General features: G+C 43.5%; 1 protein-coding gene across 1 annotated transcript in view; it reads right to left on the bottom strand.

Moving 5' to 3' along the window:
- Positions 1-12,484, bottom strand: part of LOC109890441 (low-density lipoprotein receptor-related protein 1B) — a 160,703-nt gene that overhangs the window by 35,453 nt on the left and 112,766 nt on the right. The window contains exons 66-73 of the mRNA XM_031792245.1: positions 11,311-11,430; positions 6,833-6,949; positions 6,231-6,473; positions 4,691-4,800; positions 3,797-3,929; positions 1,844-2,089; positions 1,221-1,358; positions 142-279 (exon numbers count right to left, since the gene is read on the bottom strand). Coding sequence (XP_031648105.1) covers positions 142-279; positions 1,221-1,358; positions 1,844-2,089; positions 3,797-3,929; positions 4,691-4,800; positions 6,231-6,473; positions 6,833-6,949; positions 11,311-11,430 — 1,245 coding nt within the window. The remainder of the gene's footprint in view (positions 1-141; positions 280-1,220; positions 1,359-1,843; positions 2,090-3,796; positions 3,930-4,690; positions 4,801-6,230; positions 6,474-6,832; positions 6,950-11,310; positions 11,431-12,484) is intronic.

The following is a 12,484-nucleotide window of genomic DNA, read 5'->3' as shown; positions in this document are numbered from 1 at the left end:
GTACTGTGAAGTGTGGCCTTCTCGCTGTCTGCTCTCTATTTCGAAAGGCGAAGTAACGTTTCAAACTCTCAGCAGCAAGTGAATACCAAAGAAAACCCGGAGACGGAGAAGGTCAAAGGCGACATCATCACCGTACTGTACCTTCACACTGCCTCGTCGTCTGGCTCCTCTGAAAGCCGGCCTTGCACTGACAGAGTGAATCGGTTCCTGTATCATTGCAGAATGCGTCATCTCCACATAGACCCGCTCTCTCTCCACATACTCCTTCCTCGGAAACCACTGTATAAAACACGGACATCACAATAACACATCATTATATGGTGGAAGTTGGATGCTGTTTGTGCACTCTTTAGAAAAAATGGTCCCGAAAAGGGCTCTTCGGCTGTTCCCATAGAAGAACCCTTATTGGTTCCAGGTAAAGCCGTTTTTGGTTTTCTACATGGAACCCAAAAGGGTTCGGCCTGGAACCAATAAGGGTTCTTGAAAGGGTTCTCCTATGGGGACAGCCGAAGAACCCTTTCATATATTTTTCTCTAAGAGTGTAACATGGTGATTTGAATAATAAAAACATCCATTAGCACAGCCCTTTTCTCTCTCATTCAGCTTTTGTAAATAGAGTACTCTACGTGCTGGGAATAAACATACCCTGAGTGCACAGATTTTTTATTTATTTAACCAGGCAAGTTAGTTAAGAACAAATTCTTATTTACAACAACAGCCTACTGAGGAACTGAGTTAACTGCCTTGTTCAGAATAACAGATTTTTACCTTGTCAGCTCGGGGATTCAATCCAGCAACCTTTTGGTTACTGGCCCAATGCTCTGACTACTAGGCTACCTGCCGCCCCAAATGCTGACAGTGCCCAAAATCAGGGGCTAGAATGCATTATTTTATGGTTTTATTTCAGCTTTGTTTTTATTTGAGACTGTTCGATCCAGGAGAGAGCATTTATTTGGAAGATTTTGTAGGACCTATCTTGCCTTCTTTCCTGATACAATCTTTCTTGGGAGTACTGAAATGAACTGAACATGAACTGAAATGTGCAGAGAGAGACAGACAGGCATAGAGAGAGAGAGACAGATATATACAGAGAAGGTGAGAGACAGAGACAGATACAGAGAGCGAGAGAGACAAAGACAGATCGAGATCGATATCGATATTTTGATAGAAAGAGAGATAGAGAGACAAAGGAAGAGCGAGGGACTTTAGAAGCCACGTACCACCTTTACAGTCCTGTTCATCCGAGCCCCCGTCTCCACAGTCATCGAACAGGTCACACTGCAGCTCCTGCGGGATGCAGCGATGGTTGCTGCAGGTGAACTCCACCTTACCACAGGGCCTTGGGGTCCGGATCACATCTTCAAATCCAGGATCCAGGAAAAGCAAGGGGGAGAAGGTAACAGCCATGGGGCCAAAGACAGAACAGGCATGTTTCAACACCATAGCTAGTCTATTGCTATCTCCATTTGTTACACTAACAACGATGGACGTGTGCGTGCGTGCGTGCGTGCACACACAATAGCCATTAGTCAGCTATATAACTAGATGTAATGGTGCGTCTCGAGCAGTTCAAAGGATTGATTGGGGACCTCTTTGCTAACAAATGGGATTGTTCCTCTTGAGTATGATTTGTAATCATGAATGTTTGTATGATGTTATATTTGTAAATTGTGGATGTACAGGACTACCTTGTAAAATAGATATTGGTCTTAATGGGACTCCCAGCTAAAATAAAGGTGAAATAAAACACGTAGACCGAAACAGAGGAGCTCAGTGATTCTGGGTAATTTGTGATCATCTGAATGATTAAGTAAAGAAAGTGAACAGATATGATTGAACTCACCACAGTCCTCTTCGTCGGAGAGGTCCCCACAGTCGTCGACTCCGTTGCACACCTGCTCCGAGCGCAGACACACCCTGTCGTTCCGACAGCGGTAGGGTCTGCTCGGTGGACACGGCAGTTTAGCACACATGTCCGAGTCTTCATCAGAGTTATCTCCACAGTCATCCTCTCCATCACACACCCAGATGTAAAGCTTACACAGTGTGTTGGTACAGATAAACTCATCCGCACGGCAAGAGTGGGCTGCTGCAAGAGAAACAATACAGTAGGAAACAAAATGTTTTTTTCCCTTAAATATGATTTTTCACCAAAATGTTGTTTTTCCACCAAAAATAAGATTTGTCCCATAAATATGATTGACATACTGAAAGACCAGTAGGCCTATTCTAGTAATTGTTGCTTGATGCCCCATTGATGGTGTGCTTGCCAAATAAACATTTTTTGGGAGCTGCATATTTATGGCAATCCTCTCCCCCTACAATTTGGCACTGCGCTGCACCCGATCCTATAGCTGTACAGCAAATTAGCAATCTGTTCACTAGCTCATCCAACCTGTGTTGATTGACCATTTGCTGGTCCAATCAGTGGACAGTGTGTGTGTCTCACCAGCCAATCGGTTCCAATCGTTTGATTTATTTTGAAAGTGCGATGCTGCGACTACTGTGTCTAACTGCCTGGAAAGTAATCCACTAAGACTGACTCAAAATGACTGACGAACCTGGCCAGATAATTTAAAGTCATCAGTCTCTAGTCAGAGTTCCGAATCTTGAGGCTCCAAGTCGAAGTCAAGTCTCAAGTTATTTTATTTTCTATCAAGTCAAGTCTCAAGTCATGAAATTTGTGACTAGAGTCAGAGTTATGTGACTTGAGTCCACACCTCTGCAATATGTTGAGCTTGAATGCTTTTCTGAGAAGATGCGGTAACAGCTGTTTCTCATTATATTGATTAATACCGCAATCATCTTTCCACTTGCCTCACCCATCCAGTGGTGTAAAGTACTTACTGTAAGTAAAAATACTTCAAAGTACTACTTAAGTAGTTTTTGGAGGTATCTCTAATTTCCTTTTTATATTTTAGATAACATGTACATTTACTTCACTACATTCCTAAAGAAAATAATGTACTTTTTACTCCATACATTGTCTTTGACACCCCAAACTACTCATTTTGAATGCTTAGCAGAATAGGAAAATAGAAAGAGAGAGATAAGTGCATCTCTCCCTACTGCCTCTGAACTGGCAGATTCACTAAACACATGTGCTTTGCTTGTAAATGGCCGAGTGTTGGAGTGTGCCCCTGGCTATCCATAAATTTAAAAAAGCAAGAAATCAGTACTGTCTGGTTTGCTAAATATAAAGTATTTGAAATGAATTATACTTTTACTTTTGATATTTAAGTATATTTTAGCAATTATTTATTTAGATACTTAAGTATATTTAAAACCAAATTCTTTTAGACTTTTACTCAATCAATATTTTACTGGGTGACTTTCACTTTAACCTGACTCATTTTCTATTAAGGGATCTTTACTTTCACTCAAGTACGACAATTGGGTACTTTTTTACACCACTGCACCCATCAACCTTTCCTCCCAATTACAGAGAGCACTCTGACTGAAGGGAGACCGCAATGGACACACAGTTTTAACATAATACTGACTGAGTGAATAATACATCACACATGTTTTAAAGAACATTGTGTGTGTGTGTGTGTGTGTGTGTGTGTGTGTGTGTGTGAGAGTGTGTGTGTTAGTGTGTGTGTGTGTGTGTGTGTGTGTGTGTGTGTGTGTGTGTGTGTGTGTGTGTGTGTGTGTGTGTGTGAGAGAGTGTGTGTGTGTGTGTGTGTGAGAGTGTGTGTGTTAGTGTGTGTGTGTGTGTGTGTGTGAGTGTGTGTGTGTGTGTGTGTTAGTGTGTGTGTGCGCGCGCGTGTATGCGTGTGTGTTCTAGGCTCACCCTGGACACAGGTATGCTCGTCACTGTGATCCACACAGTCAGGCAGGGCATCACAGTGCCAGCGGCTGGGGATGCAGTGAGCTCGGTTCAGGCACAGGAACTCATCCTCCCTGCACTCCCTCACACAGTCTACCTGTCGGCACAATACACACACACCTCAAGAACAACAAACACACACACCCCTGTCTGCCACCAAACCATTCCACTGCCAGGTCTCAAAAAGGCTTGTCCAAGCCATAACATTACATTATGATGTATGCGTAGAAGAAGAAGACGAAGAATGACAATGACCATTGTCATTTTCAGATCAAATGCTCATTTGATTTTTTACAAAACATGACAGAATGATATGTTACAAACTCTGAGTTACGGGTTGAATTAATCAACATGTACTTGGCCTTTGGGGAAATTGCTTTAATATATAATGCATGAGTCTAGGATGACGTTGCTCTCTCCAGGGGACTCTGTTGGCTGTGGAGAAAGACCTTATTAAAAGAGGTAGGCTGCCACTGCATGGACGTGAACTACTGACTCTGAACCAAGAGCATGGTTTTAATTACACTGAGATCCTAAAGGGACCCTGATGTTTGGAGGAAACGGGCAAAAAAAAGACCAAACTACCTGTCTCCAGGTATTTGAGAGGTAAGGATGTTGATTGACAAAAGCAGGCTTTACATTTTACACAAAGATGAGTAGTGCTAGCCATCATTCAACACCATTTCATGGGGATTCTCCATGAAAATATGGCACAAGATAATTAGGACCCATTTTCCAATGTTGATGACCTTAAGAACAAATGGCATACATTAAAAAAGGCAAACAGACATGAAACCTGCATTATCGCACAGATGAGGCTCAGCGACTACAATCAGGGCTTCATCAGAGAGCACTCACCTCATCAGATCCATCTGAGCAGTCTCTCTGGCCATCACACCTCAGGCGGGCCGACACACAGCCTCCCCCGACACACTCATACTCACTCAGGGCGCAGGACGGAAGGACCGCTGAAACAGGTAACATAGCACTTTTATTCAAAATCACTTACAGTATAGTGAGCGCATACATTCGTATTACGCGTAGTTATTGAACCCACGACCTCGATGATGCTAGCGCCACGCTCTTACCAACTTAACCGCGCAGGACCACATTAGATAAAAGAAGCTGATGACATAGACAATCCCCATTAAACCGGTGTTGAAAATACTTCTCAACTGGTCACGACACCACCTGGTATACAAGTGCAACACTGTTCATTCTGAGTGCTATTCCTAGCATTTTTTGGAGCACTTTGGACCAATCAAAGCAATTCAGTCTCGCTCCCATCTGGACTCACTGGGAGAGAGGGGGGAAAAGCTTTTTCATGCATGTCACGGTGTGGCCCTTCCAATTGGAGGGATTTACAGTGCAAGTGCAGCCACAGCTGTCCACATGTACTTTCCACATCAATATATAAAGAAAGTACTCAGCTAAAATATTTGTAAAAAAATTAGTTGTTATGAGAAAGAGAGAGAGACAGACCAACAATCCTGCACATGCCTTCGTGTTATTTCTTAGCGATTTATATTTCTCATACAACCCCATCCACCACACCCTTGATTATTGTTCTTAGTGATTTTCCTCTGTGACAATCTTGATGATTTTTGATGATGTTGTTAATGAATCATTCCATTGCCAAAGTATGCTTTGGCAACGTGTACATTGTTAAATCATGCCAATAAAGCAATTGAATTGGCAGACAGACACAGACAGAGAGACAGACAGACAGGCAGGCAGACAGGCAGACAGGCAGAGGCATCTCGGTGAGAGAGACAAAGCTCATTTTAATTTCACACCTTCGGTTAGCAGACAGGAGAGAAGACCAGCTTGCTGATATCGAACCATCTGCTCGAGATTTGAAGTGCCTTGAAGCTACTCTGGCCTTGCATTTATTCCTCCAACAAGACTTCACGTTTGGCATACATTCAATTCATGCAATGAAGCACAAAGGGATTACGAATCTTCGAATAAACGTGAAAGTCAGGATATATGAGAGTGGAGTGAAATCTGTAATTGCTGTCGAAGGAGAATTGGTCCACGTGTGGGAATACCTCTGTTGGTTTCTAAAGGTATTAAGGGTTATTTTCTAGCTGTCAATGCAAGACAGTGAGCCAACTGTATCTACGCTTACTGGTGACATCATCAAACGGCAACTGTTGCTGAACACAAACAAACACAGACGAACAAACAGTCCCCCTATCACAAGATGTGTGACACACAAGCATGCTTTCCAACGGAGGGCAGTATCAACACGGTTGTTTTGAGTGAGACAGTGAAAGCAAGTCCCCACCTACAGCCGCAGCCAGCAACAGCTATCCAACATATACCCAACAGCTATGCTGTTGAGTGTGCATGTGTACGTGTGTGTGTCCGTGCGAGCGTGTCTGTGAGCTCATACCAGGTCCTTGGCAGTTCCTCTCGTCCTCCCCTGTCTTACAGTCCTCCTGGCCGTCACAGAGCCACTTGTTGGAGATGCAGAGGTGATTGAGACACTGGAACTGGTCCGCGGGGCACGAGCGCGTCTCACAGCCTTTTTCATCAGAGTTATCAGCACAGTCCCTGTCACCGTCACAATGGAAACGAGCCGAGATGCACTCTCCGTTGTCACACACAAAGTCCCTGGAGGGGCAGGTGGCTTGCTCTGAGAGGTGTAAGGGAATAAGGAATGACAGTGATGTTAGGCGCATGACAGTGAGGCATGTTTCCCCAGGACATTCCTCATCATACCAACCAGAAGTATTTGTTGGTGGTCATATTAGGTGGCTGTATTTTGCGCAGTCATGTAACCTGACCTGGATTTGAACCTTTAAAGCATTTTCATTGAACGTTCCTCTTTTCTTTTTTGTGTGTCAGATGATCCAGCATCATACTCAAGACAATCGCTTTCAATTTTGCCGCAATTGTCATTTCTGGAGAAGGCTTCAGATACAAGATAGCATTTTGCTACGTCACATGATTGCGCAAAACACAAAACAGACCGAAGACGAGGGAGGGACTTACTGCAGTTCTGTTCGTCTGTGTTGTCGCCACAGTCACTCTGTCCGTCACACCTCCAGTGTTCCGGGACACAGTTGTTGTTCTGGCACCGGAACTCATGAGGACCGCATGTCTTCTCATCTAGGCACAGAAACAACAAGACAGTCCATGAAGGCGTAAAACAAGCAAAGTGTTTCCGACACGGGATCCATGTTGACGTTTTTGCATATTGCCAGGTGTGTGTGATGGTGATCGTCGGTCCCTTGAGTTTCCTCTAAGGAAGACGAGTCGATGACCGATAAAGAGTAAGACATTACATACTACATATAAAACGCCTGCTACTGTCAACAAGAAAGACTGGAAGAACAGTAACTTTCCTGTTTCCTGTCTAAAATAACAACCTAGTAATCCGTCTTTACATGGTGTCCCAACACTGTAGAATCAGCAAAGTGATATCCTCTCATCTCCCTGTCAGACTTTTAAATCAAACTATGGGGAGAAAAGATAAATACATCATGCATTATTAATTGACAATCACACAGTACCATGTCTGAGAGCTAATTACCAAACTTAGTATGACATTAACAGAATTCAAACTTGACCTGAGCACACTGCTGCGGTTGAATACTAAATCCATTCCTTCCCATGCCTGAAAGATTTATATCACATTCTAGAATTAAGAAAGACAAATACGATGCTGGGAATTCCAGAACTCTAAGTTGTAGCCTCTCGTCGATTAAGGTAAGTCAAAGCCAGTGGGTGTATACAATATGTTCTGTAAGTGTGAACGTCTCCTCTCATGCTTAATATCTGTCGGGATATCATCGGTAAGAGAATAAACCTTTTACATATGACCCATAGAGAAAATGTTTTAAAAAATTGAACACTGACTGAAAACCAGAGAGAACGACTCAAATCACAGAGAGAACTTATTGTCATCCCCTCGATCTCCCGAAATGTCACCATTAAATGCACAGGCAGCAGTGGAAATGCCAAGGTCAAGCCCTAGCAGTCCATTTGATGAGAGGAACAGCCAGTGAAAGGACTTAACCTCCTCCAGCTAATCTCTGGAGCTGGCCATATTAACAAGTGCTTTATGAGCATATCAAAGACCAGTCAGCATTAATGAGGTGGTCACCAGTAAAAAAATGTCAGTTGATGTCTGCATAACGTTATCTATCACATTCAGTTTAAGTCTACACATTTGCGTTCACCTGCCAAAGCTTGCATGTAGTACAATGAGGCACAAAGTCGAGATACAAATGTCCCCTTAGAGTAGGCCATTCCATTGTGATCAAAAACTGCTACAATAGACTAGACTACAAAAGACTAGACTAAAACAGTTCCTATCTAGAACCTGAAAGGGTTCTTCGGCTGTCCCCATAGGAGAACCCTTTAAAGAAACCCCTTTGGTTCTAGGTAGAACCCTTTTGGGGATTCTACATGGAACCCAACAGGGTTCTTCAAAGGGTTGAAGAACCAAAAACCTTGAACCAAAAAGGGTTATCTTATGGGGACAACCGAATAACCCTTTTGGAGACTAGAATATAATATAACATGCATTGCCTTCAGAAAGTATTCATACCCCTTGACTTATTCCACATTTTGCTGTATTACGTTTTGTTAGAATCGCCATTGGCAGCGATTACAGCTGTGAGTCTTTCTGGGTAAGAGCTTTGCACACCTGGGATTGTACAATATTTGCACATTATTATTTTAAAAAATCTTCAAGCTCTGTCAAGTTGCCATTTTTTCATGTGTTGCCATACTTTTTCATACCATTTTAAGTCAAAACGTACTAAACGACATCATAACCGCCATCGATAAAAGACAGTACTGTGCAGCCGTCTTCATCGACCTCGCCAAGGCTTTCGACTCTGTCAATCACCATATTCTTATCGGCAGACTCAGTAGCCTCGGTTTTTCGGATGACTGCCTTGCCTGGTTCACCAATTACTTTGCAGACAGAGTTCAGTGTGTCAAATCGGAGGGCATGCTGTCCGGTCCTCTGGCAGTCTCTATGGGGGTGCCACAGGGTTCAATTCTCGGGCCGACTCTTTTCTCTGTGTATATCAATGATGTTGCTCTTGCTGCGGGCGATTCCCTGATCCACCTCTACGCAGACGACACCATTCTATATACTTTCGGCCCGTCTTTGGACACTGTGCTATCTAACCTCCAAACAAGCTTCAATGCCATACAACACTCCTTCCGTGGCCTCCAACTGCTCTTAAACGCTAGTAAAACCAAATGCATGCTTTTCAACCGGTCGCTGCCTGCACCTGCATGCCCGACTAGCATCACCACCCTGGATGGTTCCGACCTAGAATATGTGGACGTCTATAAGTACCTAGGTGTCTGGCTAGACTGCAAACTCTCCTTCCAGACTCATATCAAACATCTCCAATCGAAAATCAAATCAAGAGTCGGCTTTCTATTCCGCAACAAAGCCTCCTTCACTCAAGCCGCCAAGCTTACCCTAGTAAAACTGACTATCCTACCGATCCTCGACTTCGGCGATGTCATCTACAAAATGGCTTCCAACACTCTACTCAGCAAACTGGATGCAGTCTATCACAGTGCCATCCGTTTTGTCACTAAAGCACCTTATACTACCCACCACTGCGACTTGTATGCTCTAGTCGGCTGGCCCTCGCTACATATTCGTCGCCAGACCCACTGGCTCCAGGTCATCTACAAGTCTATGCTAGGTAAAGCTCCGCCTTATCTCAGCTCACTGGTCACGATGGCAACACCCATCCGTAGCACGCGCTCCAGCAGGTGTATCTCACTGATCATCCCTAAAGCCAACACCTCATTTGGCCGCCTTTCGTTCCAGTACTCTGCTGCCTGTGACTGGAACGAATTGCAAAAATCGCTGAAGTTGGAGACTTTCATCTCCCTCACCAACTTCAAACATCAGCTATCTGAGCAGCTAACCGATCGCTGCAGCTGTACATAGTCTATTGGTAAATAGCCCACCCTTTTCACCTACCTCATCCCCGTACTGTTTTTATTTATTTACTTCTCTGCTCTTCTGCACACCAATATCTCTACCTGTACATGACCATCTGATCTTTTATCACTCCAGTGTTAATCTGCAAAATTGTAATTATTTGCCTACCTCCTCATGCCTTTTGCACACATTGTATATAGACCCCCCCTTCGTTTTCTACTGTGTTATTGACTTGTTAATTGTTTACTCCATGTGTAACTCTTTGTTGTATGCTCACACTGCTATGCTTTATCTTGGCCAGGTCGCAGTTGCAAATGAGAACTTGTTCTCAACTAGCCTACCTGGTTAAATAAAGGTGAAAAAAAAAAAAAAAAAAAAAAAAAAAAAAAACTGTAACTAGGCAACTCAGGAACATTCAATGTCGTCTTGGTAAGCAACTCCAGTGTATATCTGGCCTTGTGTTTTAGGTTATTGTCCTGCTGAAAGGTGAATTCTCCCAGTGTCTGGTTTAAAGCAGAGTGAACCAGCTTTTCCTCAAGCATTTTGCCTGTGCTTAGCTCAATTCTGTTTCTTTTTATCTTAAAAAAACCTCCATAATCCTTGCAGATGAGCATACCCATAACATGATGCAGTCACCACCATGATTGACTATATAAAGAGTGGTACTCGGTGATGTGTTGTGTTGGATTTGCCCAAAACATAACGCTTTGTATTCAGCACATGAAGTACATTTATTGGCCACATTTGATGCAGTATAACTTAACTGCCTTATTGCAAAAAAGGATGAATGTTTTGGAATATTTTCCATCTTTTCACTTCGTCATTTAGATTAATACTGTTAATCCAGCCTCAGTTTTCTCCTATCACAGCCATTCAATTCTGTAACTGTTTTAAAGCCACCATTGGCCTAACGGTGAAATCCCTGAGCTCCTTCATTCCTTTCCGACAACTGAGATTGGAAGGACGCCTCTATCTATGTAGTGACTGGTTGTATTGATACATCCAAAGTGTAATTAATAACTATATTCAATGTCCGCTTGTTTTATTTATTTTGCCCATAATTGCCCTTCTTTGTGAGCTATTGGAAAACCTCCCTGGTCTTTGTGATTGAATCTGTGTTTGAAATTCACTGAGGAACGTTACAGATGATTGTATGTGTGGGGTGCAGAGATGAGGTAGTTATTCAAAAGTCACGTTAAACACAATTACTGCACAAAGAGTGAGTCCATGCAACTTATGTGACATGTTAAGCAAATCTTTACTCCTGAACTTAGTTAGGCTTGCCATAACAAAGGGGTTAAATACTTAATGACTCAAGCTCTTCATTTCAAAAATAATAATTTGTAAACATAAAAAAATAAAATAAAAATCCACTTTGACATTACGTGGCATTGTGGGTAGGCAGGCCATTTACACAAAATCTCAATTTAAACCATTTTAAATTCGAGCTATAACACAACAAAATGTGTGTGTGTGTGGGGGGGGGGGGTCAAGGGGTGTGTGCATACTTTCTGAAGGTACAATAGCATAGAACAGTAGAACTCACCGCAGTCGGCCTCGTCCGATCCATCGGCACAGTCCGGGTCCTCGTCACACACCCACAGGGCCGAGATACAGTGCAGGGAGGTCTTACACTGGAACTGGCTGGCAGAACAGGTGCTCTCAGCTGGGGGTGGAGACCGATGGCACAGGAGATAAGGGGCGGACAAAGGTGAGAAGAGACGCCATCACAAGCTTTAGAATAACGGACAGTTATTGCAAAACTTATCGGCAACTGAAGTTACCAAGATGATAAAGACATGACCAAAAACAATAGCAATACACATGTATTGTAGGTACATCAAATCCACGCAAATTGTTTTATATGTGGCATACAAAAACTAGGGCGTGGAGCAATAGAGAAAGTCAAATTCATTTTTCCTCTGCACCCCTCCTTATGCCACAGTGCCTTGACACCCAGAGCACAGCTTCCTCTTTCCCAGCAGGAGGGGGATGGAGGTGGTTAGAGCTCCAGCTGCATCTCTAAACCCTCAGCCCTCCCAGCATGATTATCCCTGGTTAAACCTCCCTCTGTCTCAGAAAGGCATCCCCCTCAGACGCAGGCTAAACCACCTTCTGTCTGCCCTAATCTGCACCCTGGGTGAGACTCAGCTCCTGGAATACCCTCTCTGTGTCTCTCTGCCGCTCACACGCAAACACACACGGTGCTCTATTTTCGGGTTGGCGGTAAGGAGGCGCAAGTGTCAAACGCACGTTAGTTAACATAATTTCGTCATGTAAAAACTGGCACACTGGCATTTTCCTGCCCTGACGCCAGGTTTGTCCGTTTACCTGTCTAATGTCAGCTGGTTTGCGCTGAGGTGGGAGGGGTGGAAATATTTGAGGTGTGTCCTTAAGAACTTACGCCGGGTTCGGAATTCTAAAGCCAATCATTGCAGAATCCTATTTTTGCAGATAGAACCTTATAATCCCAAGCTCTTGATAACTTGAAGCAACCACATATTTAGCCATGGAGCATGTTCTGATTGGCCAGTGAGAGGTCAAGCCTCGATACACCTTCAACCTGTTAATTAATCAAAACCCAGCCCTTCCGCGCTACCGCCAGCAACTGCGCCAATAAATCTGGTTGTGAAAATAGCAACAAATATTTCCCCAACCTACAGCTCTACCGCCAGCGCTTAGATTTACACTTGTGCTAGGTTTGTTCAAACAGAGCCTAC

Source organism: Oncorhynchus kisutch, linkage group LG16, assembly GCF_002021735.2.
Source record: "Oncorhynchus kisutch isolate 150728-3 linkage group LG16, Okis_V2, whole genome shotgun sequence".
NCBI classification, from domain to species: Eukaryota; Metazoa; Chordata; class Actinopteri; order Salmoniformes; family Salmonidae; genus Oncorhynchus; species Oncorhynchus kisutch.
The sequence above is the reverse complement of the archived record's forward strand: the minus strand, read 5'-3'. Positions and strand labels throughout refer to the sequence as shown.